Genomic DNA, 24,760 nt, shown 5'->3' with positions numbered 1-24,760 from the left:
TCCATTGCCTCCCCGTCGCCAAGCGATCGCACCAGGAGCGGGATAGGTCGACGTCACCCTTCCCCTCCCAGGGGCCAATTGAGGCCATTAAGTGGCCTATTAACAGCCTCTGAAGGACTTCTTCCTGCCGCCGCTGGGATCTTACCAGCGGCAGGGGGTGTCTCCGCCATGCAGGGTGGTGCCTTATTTTACAAGGTGCCCTCCCTGTGGGCTTTGGGTGGGGGGGTGGTCCCTTATGTGTTGGAAACCTGTGGCCCACAGAGGACCCCTTCCAGGAACCACTTCACCACCCGGGATATTCCCCCACGGACTGCATGGCCATGCCCTTGCAACCCCCCCCATCCCTCGCCAGGGCCTGCGAGATTGGCCCCGGTGACCTAGCCTCACCTACCTTGGATCAGGGTTCCAGCACTGGCCCTGCACCCAAGGCTTCTGCATTATTCCCAGTGGCGCTGCCGATACTGCTTAGCTGTCAGCCCTCTGATTGGCCAACAGCTCAAAGGCAGAATCTCCATCTTTAGAGGACGGGGATATCGTCTCCTGAAACTCTGATGCAAAAACACCAGAGGATTGCTCTGGGGGGCAGGGATCCACCTGCCTTTACGGTCTGGCGCCAGAAGCCCCGCCTCCTACACAAAATTCAGCTCATGGTTCCAAAGTGACCAAGGTTGCAAAATAAATATCCCAAGTTACATGACATTTTGAAAAGACAGGCCAAATAGAAAAGGAGGAGGCATAGTCCTCATAGCAAAGGATGAGTTAAGGAAAGGAGTGGGAAAGGATCTTGAGCTGGATTTTATGGGTGCCCCCTGAGGTGGGGACAGAAGTGGCGAGGGGGGGTGGGGGGGGGGAAAATCACAGAATCTCATGCATCTGCTGCTCTTGTCCTTATAGCTGGTAGAGGTCATGGGTTTGGAAGGTGCTGTTGAAGTAGCCTTGGTGTGTTGCTGCCGTACATCTTGTAGATGGTACACACTGCTGCCACTGTGCGTTGGTGGTGAAGGGAGTGAATGTTGAAGGTGGTGGATCAGGCAGGCTGATTTGACCTGGATGGTGTCGAGCTTCTTGAGTGTGGTTGCAGCTGCACCCATCCAGGCAAGTGGAGAGTATTCCATTACACTCCTGACTTGTGCCTTGGAGATGGTGGACAGGCTTTGGGAAGTCAGGTGGCGAGTTACTCGCTACAGAATTCCCAGCCTCTGACTGGATCTTGTAGCCGCAGTACTTATGTGGCTGGTCTAGTCCAGTTTATGGTCAGTGGTAACTCCCAGGATATTGACAGTGGGGGATTTAGCAATCGTAATGCCATTAAACATCATCAAGGGGAGATGGTTAAATTCGCTCTTGTTGGAGATGGTCATTGCCTGACACTTGTGTGCTGTGAACGTTACTTGCCACTTATCAGTCCAAGCCTGAATATTGTCCAGGTCTTGCTTCACATGGACATGGGCTGCTTCAGTATCTGAAGAGTCACAAATAGTGCTGAACATAATGCAATCAGCAGCAAACATCCCTATTTCTTACATTATGATGGAGGGAAGGTCATTGATGAAGCAGCTTAATATGGTTGGGCCGAGGACACTACCCTGAGGAGCTCCTGCAGCGATGTCCTGGGGCTGAGATGATTGACCAACAACCACAACCATCTTCCTTTGTGCTATGTACGACTCCAACTAGCAGAAAGTTTTCCCCCAGATTCCCATCAACTCCAGTTTTGCTCGGGCTCCTTGATGCCACACTCAGTCAGATGCTGCTTTGATGTCAAGGGTAGTCACTCTCACCTGACCTCTGGAGTTGAGGATAGCAGACTATAAAAAAAGGGCTTATAACGTTGCAAAGGACAGTAGTAAGCCCGAGGATTGCGGGCATTTTAGAAACCAGCAAAGGGTGACCAAAATGTCCATGAAAAGGGGATAAATAGAATGAGAGTAAACTAGCCAGGAATATAAGAACAGATCAGAGATTTCCAAATATATAAAAGAGAATAGATGAAATTAAAGTTGTCTTTGAGGCAGAGAGAGGAGAAATCATCATGGGGAATGAGGAAATGGCAGTCATTGAAAAAATATTTTCTGCCTGTCTTCACAGTACAAGACACAAATCAGATATCAGAAATAGAGGGTTACCAACAGGCTAATGAGAGAGCAACTTAAGTTAATTAATGTTAGCAGAGAAAAAGGTATTGTAGAAACTTAAGGGACTAAAGACCGACAAATGCCCAGATGATGGTCTGCATCCTAGGGTCAGTACCAAGGGAACGGAGTTTGGAGCAGGGACTGAAAACAATGGCTTCATTCTTCCCAATATTTAACTGGAAGCAATTTCTGCTCATCCAGTATTGGATGTCAGACAAACAGTCTGATAGTTTAGCAACATTTGAGGAGTCGATAGAGGTGGCGGTGAAGTAGAGCTGGCTGTTGTCAGTGTTTATATGAAAGGTGTAAAACATCTAAATGTTGCTGTTCAGAGAGATTTTGGTGTACTTGTACAAGGAACACAGAAAGTAAGAACACAGGTACAGCAAGCAATTAGGAACATACGAAGATAGGAAAATAGTAGCAGCAGTAGGCCATTCAGCCCATTGAGCCTGCTGTACCATCCAATACGATCATGGCTGAACGTCCACTTCAATGCTTTTTTCCCCCTCACACTATCCTCATCTCCCTTTATGTCATTTCACAGAATCACAGAATAATACAGTGCAGAAGAGGCCCTTCGGCCCATCGAGTCTGCACTGATGCATTAAAGACACCTGACCTGTCTACCTAATCCCATTTGCCAGCAGTTGGCCCAGAGCCTTGAAAGTTATGACGTGCCAAGTGCTCATCCAGGTACTTTTTAAAGGATGTGAGGCAACCCGCCTCTACCACCCTCCCAGGCAGGGAGGGTCCAGACCGTCACAACCCTCTGGGTAAAAAAGTTCTTCCTCAAATCCCCCTTAAATCTCCTGCCCCTCACATTAAACTTGTGACCCCTCGTAACTGACCCTTCAACTAAGGGGAACAGCTGCTCCCTATCCACCCTGTCCATGCCCCTCACAATCTTGGACACCTCGATCAGGTCACCCCTCAGTCTTCACTGTTCCAGCGAAAACAACCCAAGCCTATCCAACCTTTCTTCATAGCTTAAATGTTCCATCCCAGGCAACATCCTGGTGAATCGTCTCTGCACCCCCTCCAGTGCAATCACATCCTTCCTATAATGTGGCGACCAGAATTGCACACAGTACTCCAGCTGTGGCCTTACCAAAGTTCTGTACAAGTCCAACATGACCTCCCTGCTTTTGTAATCTAGACATCGATTGATGAAGGCAAGTGTCCCATATGCCTTTTTCACCACCCTATTAACCTTCCCTTCTGCCTTCAGAGATCTATGGACAAACACGCCAAGGTCCCTTTGTTCCTCGGAACTTCCCAGTGTCAGGCCATTCATTGAATATTTCCATGTCACATTACTCCTTCCAAAGTGTATCACCTCAAACTTTTCAGCGTTAAATTCCATCTGCCACTTTTCTGCCCATTTGACCATCCCGTCTATATCTTCCTGTAACCTAAGACAATCCACCTCACTGTTAACCACTCGGCCAATCTTTGTGTCATCCGCGAACTTACTGATCCTACCCCCCACATAGTCAGCTATGTCGTTTATATAAATGACAAACAATAGGGGACCCAGCACAGATCCCTGTGGTACGCCATTGGACACTGGCTTCCAGTCACTAAACAGCCGTCTGTCATCACTCTCTGTCTCCTACAGCTAAGCCAATTTTGAATCCACCTTCTCAAGTTACCTTGTATCCCATGTGCATTTGCTTTCTTGATAAGTCTCCCATGTGGGACCTTGTCAAAGGTTTTGCTGAAATCCATGTAAACTACATCAACTGCACTACCCTCATCTACACACCTGGTCACATGCTCAAAAAATTCAATCAAATTTGTTAGGCATGAGCTCCTTCCTCCCTCTGACAAAGCCATGCTGACTATTCCTAATCAAATTTTGCCTCTCCAAGTGGAGATAGATTCTCTCCACAATTTTCTCCAATAGTTTCCCTACCACTGACATGACATTTGTATTTAGAAATCTGTCACTCTCTGCTTTAAACATACCCAATGACTGAGCTTCCACAGCCCTCTGATTTAGACAATTCCATAGATTCACAACCCTCTGAGTAAAGACATTTCTCCTCATCTCCATCCTCAGTCATTGAAATTGCGTCCCCTGGTTCTAGACTCCCCAACCAGGGAAAACATCTTTGCTGCATCTACCCTGTCTATCCCTTTAAGTATTTTATAGGTTTCAATGAGATCACCTCTCATTCTTCGAAACTCTAGAGAATACAGACAGTTTCCCAATCTCTTCACAGGACAGTCCTGCCATCCTGGGAACAAGTCTGGTGAACCTTCATTGCACTCCCTCTATGGCAATAATATCCTTCCTATGGTAAGGGGACCAAAACTGCACACAGTATTCCAGGTGCAGTCTAACCAAGGTTCTATACAATTGATTCAAGACTTCATTACTCCTGTACTCAAATCCTCTTGCAATAAAGGCTGATATACATTAGCCTTAATTGCTTGCTGCACTTGCATGTTAGCTTTCAATGGCTTATTGACAAGGACACCCAGGTCCCTTTGTACATCTCCACTTTCTAATCTTTTACCATCTAAGAAATACTCTGCACATCTGTTCCTTCTACCAAAGTGGATAGCCTCTTGTATTCCATCTGCCACATTCTTGCCCACTCATTAAGTCTGTCCAAATCCTCTTGAAGCAGCTTTGCATCTTCCTCTCAACACACATTTTCACCTAGGTGTGTCATCTGTGAACTTGGAAATACTACATTTGGTTCCCACATCCAAATCATTGATATATATTGTGAACAGCTGGCTCCCAAGCACTGATCCTTGTGGTACCCCACTGGACACAGTCTCCCAATGCGAGAATGACCCATTTCTTCCTACTGTTTGTTTTCTGCCTGTTAACCAATTCTTAATCCATGCCAGTATATTACCTCATATCCCATGTGCTTTAATTTTGCTAACCAACCTCCTGTGGGGGATCTTTATCAAAACCCTTATGAAAGTCCAAGTATACCCCGTCCACTGATTCTCCTTTATCAATTCTGTTAGTAACATCCTGAAAAAACTCCAACAGGTTCATCAAACACAATTGCACATAGTCAACATAGATTTATGAATGGGCAATCAGGTCATTATTATCCAAGTGTCCATTTATCACATCCTTTAGAATAGATTCTAGCATTTTCCCAATGACTGATGTAAGACTAACAGGACTTTAACTCCCTGTTTTCTCTCCCTCCCTTCTTAAATAGTGGGGTGACAATCTGCAGGAACTGCTCCAGAATCTATAGAATTTTGGAAGATGATCACCAATGCATCCACTATCTCCATAGCTACCTCTTTCAACACTCTGGGATGTAAAATATCAGGACCTGGGGACTTATCAACCTTCAGCCCCATTAATTTCTCCATTACAACCTTCTTCCTTCAATTCCTCATTCCCCGTAATCTCTTGGATCTCTAATTCTGGAAGATTTTTTTTATCTTCCTCAGTGAAGACACAAAATAATCATTTAGCTTTTCTGCCATTTCTCTATTCCCCATTATAAATTCTCCTGACTCTGCCTGCAATGGACCCACATTTATCTTAACCAAACGTTTCCTTATTCCATACCTGTAGAAGGTTTCATAGTTCATTTTTATATTTTTTGCTAACTTACATTCATATTCTATTCTCTTTCTTTATCAGTTTCTTTGTCCTTCTGTGCTGTATTCTAAAATCCTCTCAATCTTCAGGTTTACTACTATTTCTGGCAACTTTATAGGTCTTTTCTTTTAATCTTATACAATCCTTAACTTCCTTTGTTCGCCACAGTTGACTGCCTTTACTTTTGGTGTTTTTGTGCCTTGAAGGAATGTATCATTGCTATAAACTATGTTATCATTCTTTAAAGACTATCCATTGCCTATGTACCGTCATACCTTTTAACGCATTTTCCCTATTCACCTCAGCCAATTTGCCCCTCATACCTTCATAATTTCCTTTGTTCAAATCTAACACTCTGGTTTCAGATTGAACTACCTCACTTTCAAACATAATGTAAAATTTTATCATATTATGATCACTCATCCCTAAAGGTTCTTTTACAACAAGATTATTAATTAGCCCTTCCTCATTACATACTAGATCTAAAATAGCCTGTTCTCTAGTTGGTTCCTCAACATACTGCTCTAGAAAACCATCCCTAACACATTCCAGAAACTCATCCTCTGCAGCATTAGTGCTCATTAGATTTTCCCAGTCTATATGCAGATTGAAGTCACCATGATTAATCAGCAAGCCAAATTGTATGTTGTCCTTTATTGTAAGGGGATTCAAGTACAAGAATAAGGAAGTTTGCCGACAATTGTACAGGGCTTTGGTGAGACCACACCTGGAGTACTATGTGTAGTTTTGGTCTCAATATTTAAGGAAGGATATACTTATATTGGCGGCAGTGCAATGAGGGTTCACTAAACTGATTCCTGGTATGAGTGGGTTGTCCTATTATGAGAGGCAGAGTAAATTGGGCCTATACTTTCTGGAATTTAGAGGTATGACAGATGATATCATTGAAACATACATGACTCTGAAGGGACTTGACAGGGTAGACACTGAGATAGTTTCCCCTGCTAGATAATCTGGAACAGGGGGACACAGTCTCAGGATAAGGGGCCAATCATTTAGGACAGAAATGAGGAGAAAGCTTTTTTTAAAATCAAAGAGTTCGGTATCTATGGAATTCTCTCCCCAAGAGCGTAGTGGATGCTCCATCACTGAGAATATTGAAAGCTGAGATACAGATTTTTTTTGGTCTCAAGGAATCAAGGAATATGGGGAGTGGGCAAGAAAGTGGACATGAGGCAGAAGATCAGCCATGATCATACTGAATGGTGAAGTAGTCTTGAGGGTCTACTCCTGCTCCTGTTTTAGGTTGTGTTCTTAACTCTTGAAGGGAGAATCCAGGCCTTCACCACACACCACACCACTGTCTGTAGGTGTCACCAACTTTAATTAGCAATTGGCCAGCAAAGATTAATCAGCAACTTTCCTCAAAGTGTTTGATGATATCTTTAGCGCAAATGGTTAAGTAGTCTGGGATGTAGATTGTGGGGCAAGGGTCCTTCCCTCTACTGGTTGCTTAATGGTAATGTCACTGAACTAGTAATTCAGAGATCCAGACTAATGCCTTGAAGACATGGCAGCTGGTGGAATTTAAATTTAAATTAGCAAATTTTTGCATAAAAATCTGGAATTGAAAGCTATTCTCATTAATGGTGCCATGGAATTATTATCGACTGTTGTGGTTCGCTACTATCCTTTAGGGAAGGAAATTGGCTGTCCTTACCTGGTCTGGCCTACATGTGACTCTAGTCCCACAGCAATGTGGTTGGTTTGCCCTACATGTGACTCCAGGCCCACAACAATGTGCTTGACTCTTAACTGCCATCTGCAGTGGTGGGTGTAGTCTCGCCTCAGCCAGCTAGAGCCCTGCCAGAATGATTCTATGACCAATTAACAGCGGCACCTAAATTCCCATCCCTTTAAAGATGAGGATCCCGCCTCCAAGAGCTGCCAGCTAATCAGAGAGCTGGAAGCTCAGCAGTACCATTGGGAGTAGTGGCCACTAGCAGTACTGCAAAAGGCCTTGGACACAGGCCCAATGCTGAAGCTGGGATCCAAGTTAAGTGAGGCAGGGTCGCCAGGGCCCGACGGGCAGGCCTTGGTGAGGGAAGGTGAGCATTTCGTGCAAGGGGAGGGAGCTTCAGGGTGGTGCAGGTTTTCCCATGGGGCCCTTTGTGGCCCCCCCCACCACCACCAAGCCCACAGGGTGTTAACCTGTTAATTGTATGCCAACTGGGAGTGCATGTGCTTCAATCTTTGAAGGTTACGGGACATATTCAGAGTGTGGTTAGCAAAGCATATGGGATCTTGGGCTTTATAAATAGAGGCATTGCATACAAAAGTCAGGAAGTTATGCTGAACCTATATAAAGCTCTCAGTAGGCCCTTACTAGAGTATTCATCCAGTTATGGTCACCACACTTTAGGAAGGATGTGAGGGTCCTTGCAAGGGTGCAGAGGAGATTAACCAGAATGGTTCCAGGGATGGGGGATTTTAGTTACAATGTTAGCTTGGAAAAACTGGGTTTGTTTTCATTATAACAAAGGATATGGAGTGGAGATTTAATAGAGGTATCAGATTATGAAAAGCTAAGGCTAGTTAGACAAGGAAAAACTGTTCCCATTAACAATTGACACAAGGACTAGTAGGACACAGATGAAAGTTTTGGGCAAAAAGTGCAGAGGGAATATGAGGAAGCACTTTGTTATGTAGCTGATAATTACCTAGAACTTGCTGCCTACGAGAATGGTGGAAGCAGAGATGATCAATGATGCTAAATCTAAAATAGTCTGATCCCTAGTTGGTTTTTCAATGTACTACTCCAGAAACTCCTCTCACACACTCCAGGAATTCATCTTTCACAGAAGGAGTGCTGAATGGGTTTACCCAATCTATATGTAAATTGAAATCACCCATGTTACATGTACCTCTAATTTCCTGATTAATACCATGTCCAACTTTACCACTACTGTTTGGTGGCCTATCAATAACTACCACCAATGCTTGCTGCCCCTTGCTGTTTCTTAGCTCCACCCAAATTGATTCTACATCTTGATCCTTCGATCCAAGATCCTCACTAATGCACTGATCTCATCCCTTATTAAAAAAAGTGCTACCCCACCTTCTTTTCCTTTTTGCCTATCCTTCCTAAATGATGAATATCCAGGTCCCAGTCTGGTCACCTGATAACCATATTTCTGTAATGGCAATTAAATCATGCCAATTTACCTCAGTTTGTGCCTTCAAATCATCTGCATTCACAACAAAGTATTCAGATAGAGTGCCCTTAACTTTGTCTTTTTAATATTATTCCACGTTCTGATCCTATTTGATGCTTGCCTTTGCTTCATGTCTTCTAAGTTTGCTTACCACTTTTCTACTTCCTGTTACCAGTTTTGCTTCCCTCCAATCTGCTCATACTCTATGCAGAACCTCTTTCCTAGTCCTATCTATGTCATTGGTATCCCCATGGACCACCACAACTGGATTCTCCTCCTCCCACTTCAAGTTCCTCCCCAGCCCTGAGATGTCCCAAACCCTGGCACCAGGCATGCAACACAGCCTGCTGGATGTTCACTCTTGGCTGCAGAGAACTGTGTCTATCCCCCTGACTATACTGTCCCCTATCACTATCTTCCTATTTACTGCCCCCACTTTAATGGCTTCCTGTATTACAGTGCCATGGTCAGTTTGCTCAGCTACACTACAGCCCTCACTCTCATCCATACAAGCTGAAAGAACCTCAAACCTGTTTGACAATTGCAAGAGCTGAGGCTCCTCTACTTCTTCCTGCTGAATCCCTTTACCTGCCTCAATCAGTCACACCCTCCTGTCCCTGACCACTGACCAAATCAGAAGACACAATCCTATGGGGCGTGACTGCTTTCTGGAACAAAGTGTCCAGGTAACATTCCCCCTCCCTGATGCATCACAGTGTTTGTAGCTCAGCCTCCAGCTCATGCATTTTGATCCACGACTCCTTGAGCCACAGACACTTACTGCAGATGTGGTTGCCATGGATACTACCACCACTACCACTAAGAAGCTTTACTACTGCTGGTAAATCTTACTACTAATGAAACCTTAAATTACCTGAGTCTCAAGATTCTTATTCCAATTAATGTTACACCAATCCCAATTAAAATTCTTTAGTTTAGTTAAGAAAAAAAAAGAAAATCTTCACCAACCACTTACCTTCTTTTGCTGTAACATCACACGTCAATTCCTCTTTCCCACTTTGCACCAAATTCCCACCTTCACACTCTGACTACATTTCACTTAAACCACATTCCCACACTGACTAATTCCTGTTAGAGAAACCTCCAAGCCTTCTTGTGAAGAATACACTGAGACTCAGATGCTTTGGTAACAACTTACTACTCCACTCCTAACAACCTTCAGCCAGAGCGAGCTAGCTTTTCTTTATACATACATCTGAGTACAAGTAACCAATCAACATCCAACACCTGTTCACCCGATTACCTTCAACTACTAGGTATTTAACATCCAGCAACATAACTTATTAGACACTAACAGATCCCCTCTTTTCTTTAAATTAAATACATATATATAAAACTAAAAAGAAGAGAGACAAAATGATGATACATTCGTCTTTATCTTACATTATTATAACATCAACCTTCAACAGCACCAGCCATTACCATATTGTATCGTTTCCCCTCTTCTTTTTTTTAACAAAAAAACTTGTTGAAAGAATTATAAAGTGATTTTAACATAAACATTCCCATCGTCTACTCATCGTAACACAAGACAGCCCTCTTCGAGGACATCCAGCAATTTCTTTGAACAAGCACTTCTTCTCGTAAAACAATCCGACAACTGATGACTTGCGTCAAGCCATTTTATTTTGCAAATGTCTTTTCTTTCCAACATTTCTTTTATACTCGTGAGATCAATCCTGAACCTCTTTTCCATGATACCTTTTGTCGAACGGACATTGTCCCAGAGAGAATGGTTACCTATATAGCATTCTATAGGAAAAATGTTCTCAGTTTTCTCCTTATATAAGAATTCCTTTAAAATACTCAACAAATGCATATCCATATCTATCATTTCTATCAGTGCAAGTGTCTCAGCAGCTAAGGTGCTTTTAACTATCCTCTTTATTTTCTTCGATTCCCAGGCTGATTTATCATTTCTTCCTACCATAAATATAATGAACCCTGCTACGCTCAAATAACCATCGGGAAGATTAGCATATGAGGCATCACTAAGAATTACTAATTTCATTTCTTTTGGGTTACCCAAGGCTGGAAACTTAAGTGCACATTTGTCGAAACTCAATTTCTTCAATTTCCCCAACAGTAGCATGTTTCAGCATGATGCTCAATTCTAATAAATCATAGCAAGCATCCAGCTTAGTTTGCATGCACAACCAGTTTAATTGCCCTATTAAGCTCCTTAACTGGTCTGCTTCTTCCGTTGTTGCAGAGTCTTCCTTTTGTAAGGATCTTGCCCAATTTATCATGATCCGATTAAAATTTTCTAGGTAAGACTGTGGATTTAGGGTTACTCCCAACCTAGTCTGCCCAAGGTCCTATTCCACATATCTAAAAGCTCCCGAAGCCCGACTTCCAATTTTAAATTCCTTGATAATTTTATCGACCACAAATTTCTTAAAAGCCAAAGCTCCTCCCCACAGAAAATTGTCTATGTGCTTCAAGAAAATGCCTGCTAGTTTTTCTTCCTAGTCTCAATAAAACATTGCTGGATCCGCTTTTAATACAACCAGCTTTTAGGAGGATGGACCTAACTGAAAAATACCACACCCTGGATGCATCGTTTAGCCCATAATCACACTTGTTTAGCTTCCATAATTTCCTCTCTATATCTCCAGCTTCTTTCGGTTGCTTTAAAAATATTTGTCGTTGAAATCTCTCCCCTTGCAAAAATGCTGCTTTGATGTCAATGGACTTACATTCCCATGAGTGTGTCACTAAAAGAACATAAGAAAATAAGAAATAGGAGCAGCCCCTCAGCCCCTCAAGCCTGCCCCACCATTCAATAAGATTATGGCTGATCTGTCCCAGTCCTCAACTTCTCTTTCAGGCCCGCTCTGCCTAACCCTCGATTCCCAGAGATTTCAAAAATCTATCTATCTCCTGCTTAAATACCTTTGGTGACCTAGCCTCCACAACTCTCTGAGGCAAAGAATTCCAGAGCTTCACCACCCTCTGGGAGAAGAAATTCCTTTGCATCTCAGTTTTAAATGTGTGCCCCCTTATTCTGTAACTATGTCCCCTAGTTCGAGATTCCCCCACTAGTGGAAACATCTTCTCAACATCTACCCTGTCGAACCCCCTTAGAATCTAATATGTTTCTATAAGATCACCTCTCATTCTTCTAAACTCCAATGAATAAAGGCCTAACCTGTTTATCCGTTCTTGATAAGTCAACCCCTTCATCCCAGCAATCAGCCTAGTGAACCTTCTTTGAACTGCCTCCAATGCTAGTATATCCTTCTTTAAATACGGGGACCAAAACTGTACACAGTACTCCAGGTCTGGCCTCACCAACACCCTATACAGTTGTAACAGGACTTCCCTATTTGTAAACTCTAACCCCCTAGCAATAAAGGCCAAAACTCCATTTGCCTTCCTAATTACTTGCTGCACCTGCATGCTAACCTTTTGTGTTTCATGCACAAGAACAGCGAGATCCCTCTGTACTGCAGTATTTTGTAGTCTTTCTCCATCTAAATAATAATCTGTCTTTTTATTCTTCCTACCAAATTGGATTACCTCACACTTTCCCACATTGAACACCATCTGCCAAGTTTTAGCCCACTCACTTAACCTATCTATATCCCTTTGCAGATTCTTTGTGTCCTCGTCACAACATGCCTTCCCACCTATTTTTGTATCATCAGCAAATTTGGAAGCACTACACTCTGTCCCTTTCTCTTAGTCATTAATATAGATAGTAAAGGACCGATCCTTGTGGCACACCACTAATTATAGCTTTCCAACCTGAAAAAGACCCATTGATCCCGACTCTCTGCCTTCTGTGTGTTGGCCAATCCTCAATCCATGCCAACACATACCCGGAACTCCTATTTTGTGAAATAAGCTTTTATGTGGCACCTTATCAAATACCTTCTGAAAATCCAAATACACAACATCTACTGGTTCACCCTTATCCAATCTGCTTGTTATACCCTCAAAGAACTCTAAACAAATTGTCAAACATGATTTCCCTTTGATAAAACCATGTTGACTCTATTTGATTGCATTCTGTTTTTCTAAATGTCCTGCTATTTCTTCCTTAATAATCGACTCAAACATTTTCCCAATAACAGATGTTAAGCTAACTGGTCTGTAGTTTCCTGCATTCTGCCTCCCTCCTTTCTTGAATAGGAACGTAACATTAATGGTTTTCCAATCCGCTGGTACCCTACCGGAATCCAGTGAGTTTTGGTGTATTACCAATGCCTCCACTATCTCTGCAGCCACTTCTTTTAAAACCCTTGGATGCAGGCCATCACGTCCTGGCGACTTGTCTGCCTTTAGTCACATCAGTTTGTCAAGCACCTTTTCCCTCGTGATAGAGATTGTTACATGTTTCTCCCTCCCATTTACACCTTGCTCATCTATTATTGTTGGGATGTTTATTGTGTCTGCCACCGTGAAGACTGATGCAAAATATTGGTTTAAATTATCTGCCATTTCCCTGTTAGTAATTCCCCAGTCTCATCCTCTAAGGGTCCCACACTTACTTTAGCTACTCTCTTCCTTTTAATATACCCATAGAAGCTCTTACTGTTTGTTTTTATATTTCTTGCCAATTTACTCTCATAATCAATTTTCTCCCTCTTTATTAGTTTTTTAGTCATCCACTGCTGGTTTCTAAAAACTTCCCAATCCTCTGGCCTACCACTAGCATTCGCCCCATTGTACGCTTTTGTTTTTGATTTGATGCTCTCAACTTCCTTTGTTATCCACGCCTGGTTCATCATTCTCTTCGAGTCCTTCCTTCTGACTGGAATAAATGTTTGCTGAGTGTTATGAAATATCTGCTTAAAAATCTGCCACTTCTCATCCACTGACTTCCCCTGTAGTCTATTTTCCCAGCCCGCTTTAGACAACTCTTTCTTCATACCTCTGTAATTGCCCTTGTTTAATTTGAAGACATTGGTTTGAGACCAAGGCTAAGGAAATCCTCAAACTCACTTTTCCTGCTGTTGGGGAGTCTACTATAACTTCTTGGTCACCTAGTCATTCCTCAAATTCCTGAGCTACAAGTCTGGCCTTAGTTTTATACGTACCATTGGGAAGTACTTTTTCTGTATCGATCCATCTATGGGACAATGCTGTTGTCCTCTATCAGGCACCTCCATGTATACGCCAAACTCTCTCCAACTGTCAAACTCTTTTTGTTTTGCATCCTTTACCAACTTACCATCGAACTTGTTAGTAGCCACGAGAGCTTCTCTATTATAAGGGCTCTTACTTCTTGTGGTGCTTCTCGCCTGCTCTCTGGTCCTTGTTCTTGTGAAACCATGTTCCCTTCTAGATTTCCTATCCCTTTCTGGATTGCTATTACTTGACCTGTCCCTCCTACGACCAGACTTCCTCTCACAGGCGTGTGACCTTTTTCTTGGACTATGATCATCTTCAGGCCCACATCTGAACTTACATTATGTTTCCTGGCCTTCCACAGTTTTGTTTCCTTCTGCCAATGTATAGGTCTGATATCCTGTCCCTTGTCTTGCACATTCAGCCAATGTTTGTATTTCCCTGTGACTTTTCCTGCCATTCCTATAACGGTGGCACTAGACCCTTCTGGCATATATATCACTCTCGTCCCAACTTTCAGTCGTTGACCTTTGAGATAAATGGCCCTATCTAGATCTTCACTATCTCTTGGCCCACTCACGGTTAACCTGTTATTTGCCACAATCTGTTGCTCGCAAATGTCCGACATATGTGCATGCAAAGTACATGGTGCATCATCAGTTTCCATCATTTGTTCAGATTCTGTCAATGTATAATCAGTGCCAATAAGCCATGAGGAATGTACTCCAACGGTTTGGTTGCCATGTTGCAAAATTACTGTTTTGCCATCAGTGCCTATAACTTTTTCTGGGCCTCTCCATTATTTCTGCCCTTCTTTTTTGTAATACACCATGTCCCTGATATTAAAATTCTTTTCTGATGGCCTGATGCAATGCCTGAAAGCTCTCCTGATTTTTGCTGAAACCTCTGCCTTAATAAATGCTCTTCTGCCTGCATGCATGGCATTCAAATGTTCCACAAAAACGAACTTTTAAAGCTGGGGGATGATCCCACATTACCAAAGGTATTTTCTGATTCCTGCCACAAACTAAGTGATAGGGGCTGTAGCTCCCAACCATCTGAAGCATGTTTTTCGCATGTATTGTCCACGTCAGAGCAGTTGTCAATTTACGATTTGGTTGGTCTGCTAAAATTTTTTGGAACATTTTGTCAATCACGGCCTGATTTCTCTCACATATCCCATTACTAAAAGGATTTTCTGCTGCCGTGTGCATTGCTACATTATTCATATTTTCACACATACTGCCGAACTCATCATTGGCAAATTCTTCTCCATTGTCAGTTCAAAATTTAACCGGTGTTTCCAAACCCCGTTCCCATCCACCTTTCCATTATCTTGCCCACTAATACGTTTTTGTCTTTACTATAAATTATCGTTGACAGACTGAATGTAGTTGCTATGTCTATAAAGTGTAGAGAAAAAATGTTTTTGTCTTTATCCCATACCTTCAAGTCCATCGCTACAGATTCATTAAAGTTTCTCTCTAAGGGGAAACTCACTACAGGTGCAATGGTGTCTTCCTGTACTTTTTACAGATATTACATTTTTCACTGATAGCCTCGATAAGTTTAGTGAAGTCATCATCTATTACCCCTGCATCTTTTAACAGAATCTTCAAACAATGACAAGATGGATGTGCAAATTGTTGATGTAGTTTTGCAATAATCTTCCTTTTCTCTGTTAAATTTGTACCTCTAGATGCCATTAATACCTCTTTAACATTCTGCTTAGAGATGTTAGGTCTAGTTAAAGGGATACAATAATGTCCTGACTGTGTAAACTGCAAATCCACAGATTTCCCAAAGACAATTGCCTTATCATTCCATATCCAAGTTCATTTGAGCCTTTTTCATAGACAGTTTACTTAACAGCAAAGGTATTGCACTGTCTACTACATCAGTATTAATAAAGTGGTTTATCCCTGATATTTTACATGGAATTACCACTCATTTTAGTGGTCTCAGCGCATTGTCATCCCCAACCTGAAAAAGGTAAAATTGTCATTTTCTTTGACCTTATTTCAATCTTCCTTACTTAAAGACTCCATGTAACACTGTAACCAGTCCACGCCACATACTGTGGACGTACACCCACTGTCCAGTACTGTGCAATTGAACGGATTTGCGATTAGGACAGTCATTACCAGACTGAAGCTTCTTGTGACCAGTACAATTCCTTCCGATCGATCAGTATCATCATCCTTGCCTTCCAAACCTTCCACGTAATGTGTCATTTCAAAAACCCTGTTAATCCTTTTTGGACAATTCAATAATATACAGCCATTACGGAGATGTCGCTGCAGGATGACAAGGATTGGGTCCTGAATATTGAGGGGTATATGACATTCAAGAAGATTAGGAAGCAAGGCAAAGGTGGAGGGGTAGCACTGTTAATCAGGGATTGCATTGGTGCAATAGTTAGAAATGAACTTGGTTCAGGAGATCAAGGTGTAGAATCGGTTTGGGTGGAGATGAGGAATAGAAGGAGAAAGAAGTCATTAGTGGGAGTGGTCTACAGGCTCCCCAACAGTAAACACAATGTATGACGAAGTATATAAGAAGAAATATTGGGTGCTTGTGATAAAGGGATGGCAATAATCATGGGTGATTTTAATCTACATATAAACTGGAAAAATCAGATTGGCAATAGTAGCCTTGAAGAGGAGTTCATAGAATGCTTTCGAGATAGTTTCTTAGAGCAGCATGTTCTGGAACTAACCAGAGAGCAGGTTATATTAGACTTGGTATTGTGTAATGTGACAGAATTAATTAATGACCTCAGAGTAAAGGCACCTCTAGGTAGCAGCAACCTCAATATGATTGAATTTCACATCCAGTTTGAAAGAGAGAAGAGTGGGTCTAAGACTAGCATTTAAAACTTAAATAAGGGGAACTAAACATAGAAAAACATAGAAAATAAGAGCAGAAGTAGGCCATTCGGCCCTTTGAGCCTGCTCTGCCATTCATTATGATCATAGCTGATCATCCAGCTCATTGACCTGTTCCTGCTTTCGCCCCATACCCTTTGACTTCTTTAGACCCAAGAGCTGTATCTAACTCCTTTTTGAAAACATACAATGTTTTGGTCTCAACTGCTTTCTCTGGTAGCAAATTCCACAGGCTCAGCACACTATGGGTGAAGAAATTTCTCCTCATCTCAGTCCTGAAAGGTTTACTCCGTATCCTTAGACAATGACCCCTGGTTCTGGACTCCCCCACCATCGAGAACATCCTTCCTGCATCTACCCTGTCAGGTCCTGTTAGAATTTTATAGGTTTCTATGAGATCCCCCCTCATTCTTCTGAACTCCAGCGAATATAATCCTAACCGACTCAATCTCTCCTCATACGTCAGTCCCACCATCCCAGGAATCAGTCTGGTAAACCTTTGCTGCACTCCCTCTATAGCAAGAACATCCTTCCTCAGATAAGGAGACCAAAACTGCACACAATATTCCATGTGTGGCCTCACCAAGGCCCTTTATAATTGCAGCAAGACATCCCTGCTCCTGTACTCGAATCCTCTCGCTATGTAGGCCAACATACCATTTGCCTTTTTTACCTTTTTTATAGTGAAAAGTACAAATAACTACCAAAAAATCATGGGGGTGAAATTGGTCTTCGCCTTTAGCCATGTTACGACCAGGTGAGAAAGAAGTCTAGGGTTTCCTTTCAGCCTTCACCTGGTTTTACTGTAATGGGGTTTTATTTTTAAACACACTGTATTTTTAGCTCCCCCTTGGTGAATCCTTGTTCACCGCTTTCCAATTATAAGGCAAAGCAACCAGCACAAACAGAATTTCTTAGGTTTGAAGAAGAAAGGTGACATTTTATTAAACTTAAACTCTAACTCAGTTGACACCTACGGATACACGATGTGCCCACACTAGCATGCATACGTGATACACACATGCAAACAGGGACAGAAAAGAGCAGAAGAAATATAGTGGAAAAGTTTGAGGCAATTTCTGGAATGTTTTTGTAATAGGTCTTCGAGCTCACTGTAGAGTCCTTGATTGTAGGTAAATCGTGCTTTTCGCTGGGGCCCAGTATTCTTCTTAAACCTTGTTCACTGTAGGAGACAATTCTCTCTTGGGGTTCATGTATTTTCAGTGGATTCAGAGACTTGTGAGAAAGAGATGGGAGCAGGCAGACAGGAGAGGCTGTGGTGAGCCTGCCAGCAGAGATCTTCTCAGTCCAGGAGCATTCTGCTTTCTCCCCAAACTGTTCATACAAATTCAAAAAACTCAGGTTGCCCAGCAGGTTAGTCATTTAACTAGCTGGTTTGACCATGTCCATTTGTGTGTTCGGCCATCTTAGCAGTCAACCTGGAATGCGAGCTCCCTCACCTTCACCGTCTGGTGATCAAAAGTCCATTGTGGGTTGAATGTGTCAGGGAATTGTCCTTTGTCTTTCCAAACACTTTCTGTTAATATGCAAATGTCTTTCCAGCCAAGATCTGGCAACTTTCTTTTTAAAGCAAGTCCTTTCTTCACTCCAGTAACAGTTAAAATCAATGTTCATGACAAAATTAATGTGCCTCGTTCTTGGCAGGTGGGGGCCTAGCATGACAGACAGTATGGGCTTATAGCAAATTTGTGGCCCATGTTACACTGTACATTTTTCTATTGGCTTCAGTGAAAATGAGAACCTGGCGCAGTGTAAAATAGTCTACTAATTTGTTATGACCCCAATTTGTGCTACTGACGTAGTTTCACTGTCAGTGATTACTGCCTAACATTTTGGATTGATCAGTACAAAAGCATTGAAAGATGTGAACCTATGGCCACTTATATTAAGCGTCACTGACTCTCTGCTAATCTGAATGAATCGTAAATTAAACTTCATAAGTTTCATAATTTCCTTTGAGAAAAGTTAAGAAACATTTTGCATGTGTCTTATGTTCTTGTTCTGTTTCCATTCAGAAATACAATTTAGGAATATAGGAATTACTAAATCTACTCCATCCAGTTCACCTTCTGCCATTCTGCTTGTCACATGATACAGTATTAATGGAGTTGTTGACTAATCGAAGCAATAAATCTCTATTGATGACTTAATCTGAATCATAACAAGGGATTTTTGTCACTCCTTTACAGTTATTGAGTGGCACTGGTTTTCTCCAGGCCCTGCAGCAGTTTCCAAAGGACACCATCAATGATGAAACGGTAGAACTGCTCCAGCCATATTTCATGATGGATGATTATACATTTGAACATGCGAAGAAAGTCTGTGGGAATGTTGCTGGTTTGTTGTCCTGGACTCAAGCTATGGCTTCCTTCTTTGCAATCAACAAAGAGGTGCTGCCTCTCAAGGTAATACTGAATCAGAAGAACATTAAAATCAATAAAAAACACTGCAAAAATTTCACAGCTGATTTCTGTACAAATATCTTTCAGTATTATGCACCGTGCTGTTTGAATGCTTTCATATTTTATGTTCAAATGAAAATAGAAATGTAAACCTTTTTTGTAAACAAATGCCTCAACCAATTCCTTATTTAATGTGTGTATCTTTAGCTCTGGTTGAGAATTAAAATGATTTCATGATCATTTTTCATTACATTTTGCTGGTACAGAGCTTGACTGGTAAAGAGCACAAGTCGGAAAATCAGACAGAAAATCAGTGCCGTCGTGTTGTCTTCTTACTGTGACCTGTGCTAGTATCTCTGTGCTCATAGAAGCAAAGATCAAAAAAGATATCAAGCTATATATGGGGGAGACGGTGGTAAAGTGGTAATTTCACTGAACTAGTAATCCAGAAGCTATGGCAGCTGATGGGATTTAAATTTCATTAATAAATTCAATTAATTGCTAAAAATTTGGAATTGGACGCTAGTCTCAGTAATAGTGCCAAGAAACTATCAATTGGCGTAAAAACCCATCTGGTTCACTAGTGTCCTTTAGGGAAGGAAAATCTGCCATCCTTGCCTCATCTGGCCAACATGTGACTCAGACCCTCAGCAATCTGGTTGATGCTTAACTGCCCTCTGAAATAGCCGAGCAAGCCATTCAGTTGTCAAGGGCAATTAGGGATGGGCAACAAATGCATGCCTTGCAGTGATGTCTACAATCCATGAAAGAATAAAAAATAATTAAGGTAGAAAGGGAGGACATTATTGATAAACTAGTTATGGAATCATAGAACATTATAGAAGGAGACCATTTGGCCCAACAAGTCTATGCCAGCTCTTTTGAACAGCAATTGATTGAATTGATTGATGAAGGAAGGGCAGTGGATGTTATCTATATGGACTTCAGTAAAGCCTTTGACAAGGTCCCTCATGGCAGACTGGTACAAAAGGTGAAGTCACATGGGATCAGAGATGAGCTGGCAAGATGGATACAGAACTGGCTCGGTCATAGAAGACAGAGGGTATCAGTGGAAGGGTGCTTTTCTGAATGGAAGGCTGTGACTCATGGTGTTCCGCAGGGATCAGTGCTGGGACCTTTGCTGTTTGTAGTATATATAAATGATTTGGAGGAAAATGCAGCTGGTCTGATTAGTAAGTTTGTGGACGACACAAAGGTTGGTGAAGTTGCGGATAGTGATGAGGATTATCAGAGGATACAGCAGGATATAGATCGGTTGGAGACTTGGGCGGAGAAATGGCAGATGGAGTTTAATCCGGACAAATGTGAGGTAATGCATTTTGGAAGGTCTAATGCAGGTGGGAAGTATACAGTAAATGGCAGAACCCTTCGGAGAATTGACAGGCTGAGAGATCTGGGCATACAGGTCCACAGGTCACTGAAAATGGCAACGCAGGTGGATAAGGTAGTCAAGAAGGCATACGGCATGCTTGCCTTCATCGGTCGGGGCATCGAGTATAAAAATTGGCAAGTCATGCTGCAGCTGTACAGAACTTTAGTTAGGCCACACTTAGAATATTGCATGCAATTCTGGTCGCCACACTACCAGAAGGCTTTGGAGAGGGTACAGAAGAGGTTTACCAGGATGTTGCCTGGTCTGGAGGGCATTAGCTATGAGGAGAGGTTGGATAAACTCGGATTGTTTTCACTGGAATGACGGAGGTGGAGGGGCGACATGATAGAGGTTTACAAAGTTATGAGTGGCATGGACAGAGTGGATAGTCAGAAGTTTTTTCCCAGGGTAGAAGAGTCAGTTACTAGGGGACATAGGTTTAAGGTGAGAGGGGCAAAGTTTAGAGGGGGATGTGCAAGGCAAGTTCTTTACACAGGGGGTGGTGAGTGCCTGGAACTTGCTGCCGGGGGAGGTGGTGGAAGCAGGTACGATAGCGACGTTTAAGAGGCATCTTGACAAATGCATGAATAGGATGGGAATAGAGGGATAAGGTCCCCGGAGGTGCAGAAGGTTTTAGTTTAGGCAGGCATCAAGATCGGCGCAGGCTTGGAGGGCCAAATGGCCTGTTCCTGTACTGTACTGTTCTTTGTTCTTTGTTCAATTCAGTTGGTCCCACTCCCCTGCTCTTTCCCCATTTCGCTCCAAAAATGTTTTTCTCCTTCAAGTGTTTTTCCCAATTCCCTTTTGAAAGTTACTGTTGAATTAGTTTCTACCACCCATTGGTGATCATCTTCCAAAATGTTATAGATTCTGGAATAGTACCTGCAGATTGGAAGGTTGCAAATGTCACCCCACTAGTTAAGAGGGGAGAGAGAGAGAAAACAGGGAACTGCAGACCTGTTAGCCTTACATCAGTCATTGGGAAAATGCTAGAAACTATTCGAAAGGATGTGATAAATGGACACTTGGATAATAATGATCAGATTGGGCATAGTCAACATGAATTTATGAATGGGAAATCATGTTTGACGAATCTGTTGGAGTTTTTTGTGGATGTTACTCACAGAATTGATAAAGGGGAGTCGGTGGATGTAGTATACGTGGCCTTCCAGAAGGCATTTGATAAAGTCCCCCACAGGAGGTTGGTTAGCAAAATTAAAGCACATGGGGATGGGAGGTAATATACTGGCATGGATTAAGGATTGGTTAACAGGCAGAAAACAGAGAGCAGGAATAAACGCGTCGTTCTCGCAGTACGGCACCCGAATAAAATTTAGTCCCAGGAGTAGCGAAGTCTTGCTACAATTGTATAGAACCTTGCTTAGACTGCACCTGGAGTACTGTGTGCAGTTTTGGTCCCCTTACCATAGTAAGGATATTATTGCCATAGAGGGAATGCAACAAAGGTTCACCAGACTTGTTCCCGGGATGGCGGGACTGTCCTATGAAGAGAGATTGAGGAAACTTGGCCTGTATTCTCTCAAGTTTCAAAGAATGAGAGGTGATCTCATTGAAACCTACAAAATAGTTAAAGGGATAGACAAGGTAGAGACAAGATGTTTCCCCTGGTTGGGGAGTCTAGGACCAGGGTACACAATTTCAAAATAAGGGGGAAACCACTTAGGACAGAGATGAGGAGAAAGTTCTTCACTCTGGGGATGAAATTCTTGGAATTTTCTACCCCAGAGGGCTGTGGAAGTTCAGACATTGAGTATGTTTAAAACAGAGATTGACACATTTCTAAATACCAATGACGTAAGAGGATATGGGGGTGGTGTGGGAAAAAACCATTGAAGTGGATGATCAGCCATGATTGCATTGAATGGCAGAGCAGGCTTGATGGGCTGAATGGCCAAATCCTGCTCCCATGTTCCTATGTTCCATCCTATCAGGCAGTGCTTTCAAAATCATTCCCACTTATTTTGTACAAAAAAAGTTTTCCTTGTGTCGCCACTTGTTTTTTTTTTGCCAATCACCTTAAATCCGTGCCGTCCAACCTTCAGCCATTGGAAACGGAGTAAATGAAACCATCTAAATCCTTCATGACTTTAATCACCTCTATCACATCTCCTTTTAATCTGATCTGCTCCAGGGAGAACAGTCTCAGCTTCTTCTATTCACATAACTAGAATCCCTTATCCTCGAAACCATTTGATTAAATCTATACTTTACCCTTTGAGAGACTTTACATTCTTCCTAAGTGTGGTGCGCAGTTTAGGACACAACCCTCCAGCTGGGGTCGAACTAGTGTTTTATATAGGTTTAGTGTAATTTCATGACTTTTATACTCAATGAGGGCTAAATTCATTGGCTCTACACATCAGCGGGGGCCCAAAATCATAACTTCCTTCTGTCTTTCTGTAATTGTTCTGCAGTCCATTCAGTGTCAACAATAACCCTAATTGTTCATGGTTTGAGGATTTAATTTTTAGGGCAGCACAGTTGAGGTTACGTATATGGACTTTTAAAAGGCATTTGATAAAGTAGCACATATGATGCTTGTTGGAAAATTTGAAGTCCAAAGATAAAATGGCAGTAGCAGCATAGGTACGAAATTAGCAAAGGGATAGAAGACAGAGTTGTAGCAAATGGCTGTTTTTCAGATTGTTGGAAACTGGTGGATTCAGTACTAGGACCACTGCTGTTTTGAACATATATTAATGATTTGGATTGGGGCTACGGGACACAATTTTGATATTTGCAAATGATGCAACACTTTGGAGTGTAGTAAGCTGAGGGAAAACATCATAGACTTAACAAGACATAGACAGGATGGTGAAATAGGCGAACATATGGTAGATTTAATTCAACACAGAGAACAAAGAACAAAGAACAAAGAACAAAGATAATTACAGCACAGGAACAGGCCCTTCGGCCCTCCAAGCCTGCGCCGATCCAGATCCTCTCTCTAAACATGTCGCCTATTTTCTAAGGTTCTGTATCTCTTTTCTTCCTGCCCATTCATGTATCTGTCTAGATACTTCTTAAAAGGCGCCATCGTGCCCGCATCTACCACCTCCGCTGGCAATGCGTTCCAGGTGCCCACCACCCTCTGCGTAAAGAACTTTCCACGCATATCCCCCCTAAACTTTTCCCCTTTCACTTTGAACTCGTGTCCTCCAGTAATTGAAACCCCCACTCTGGGAAAAAGCCTCTTGCTATCCACCCTGTCTATACCTCTCATGATTTTGTACACCTCAATCAGGTCCCCCCTCAACCTCCGTCTTTCTAATGAAAATAATCCTAATCTGCTCAACCTCTCTTCATAGCTAGCGCCCTCCATACCAGGCAACATCCTGGTGAACCTCCTCTGCACCCTCTCCAAAGCATCCACATCCTTTTGATAATGTGGCGACCAGAACTGTACGCAGTATTCCAAATGTGGCCGAACCAAAGTCCTATACAACTGTAACATGACCTGCCAACTCTTGTACTCAATGCCCCGTCCGATGAAGGAAAGCATGCCGTATGCCTTCTTGACCACTCTATTTACCTGCGTTGCCACCTTCAGGGAACAGTGGACCTGAACACCCAAATCTCTCTGGACATCAATTTTCCCCAGGACTTTTCCATTTACTGTATAGTTCACTCTTGAATTGGATCTTCCAAAATGCATCACCTCGCATTTGCCCTGATTGAACTCCATCTGCCATTTCTCTGCCCAACTCTCCAATCTATCTATATTCTGCTGTATTCTCTGATAGTCCCCTTCACTATCTGCTACTCCACCAATCTTAGTGTCGTCTGCAAATTTGCTAATCAGTCCACCTATACTTTCCTCCAAATCATTAATGTATATCACAAACAACAGTGGTCCCAGCACGGATCCCTGTGGAACACCACTGGTCACACGTCTCCATTTTGAGAAACTCCCTTCTACTGCTACTCTCTGTCTCCTGTTGCCCAGCCAGTTCTTTATCCATCTAGCTAGTACACCTTGGACCCCAAGCGCCTTCACTTTCTCCATCAGCCTGCCATGGGGAACCTTATCAAACG

At 42.5% G+C, this 24,760-nt stretch overlaps 1 protein-coding gene across 1 annotated transcript in view; it reads left to right on the top strand.

Annotated features, from left to right (window-relative positions):
• Positions 1–24,760, top strand: part of LOC137367180 (dynein axonemal heavy chain 8-like) — a 2,531,605-nt gene that overhangs the window by 1,979,480 nt on the left and 527,365 nt on the right. Inside the window, exon 142 of the mRNA XM_068028616.1 lies at positions 19,099–19,314. Coding sequence (XP_067884717.1) covers positions 19,099–19,314 — 216 coding nt within the window. The remainder of the gene's footprint in view (positions 1–19,098; positions 19,315–24,760) is intronic.

Source organism: Heterodontus francisci, chromosome 3 (assembly GCF_036365525.1).
Source record: "Heterodontus francisci isolate sHetFra1 chromosome 3, sHetFra1.hap1, whole genome shotgun sequence".
NCBI lineage: Eukaryota > Metazoa > Chordata > Chondrichthyes > Heterodontiformes > Heterodontidae > Heterodontus > Heterodontus francisci.
This window is presented reverse-complemented; position numbering and strand designations above follow the sequence as displayed.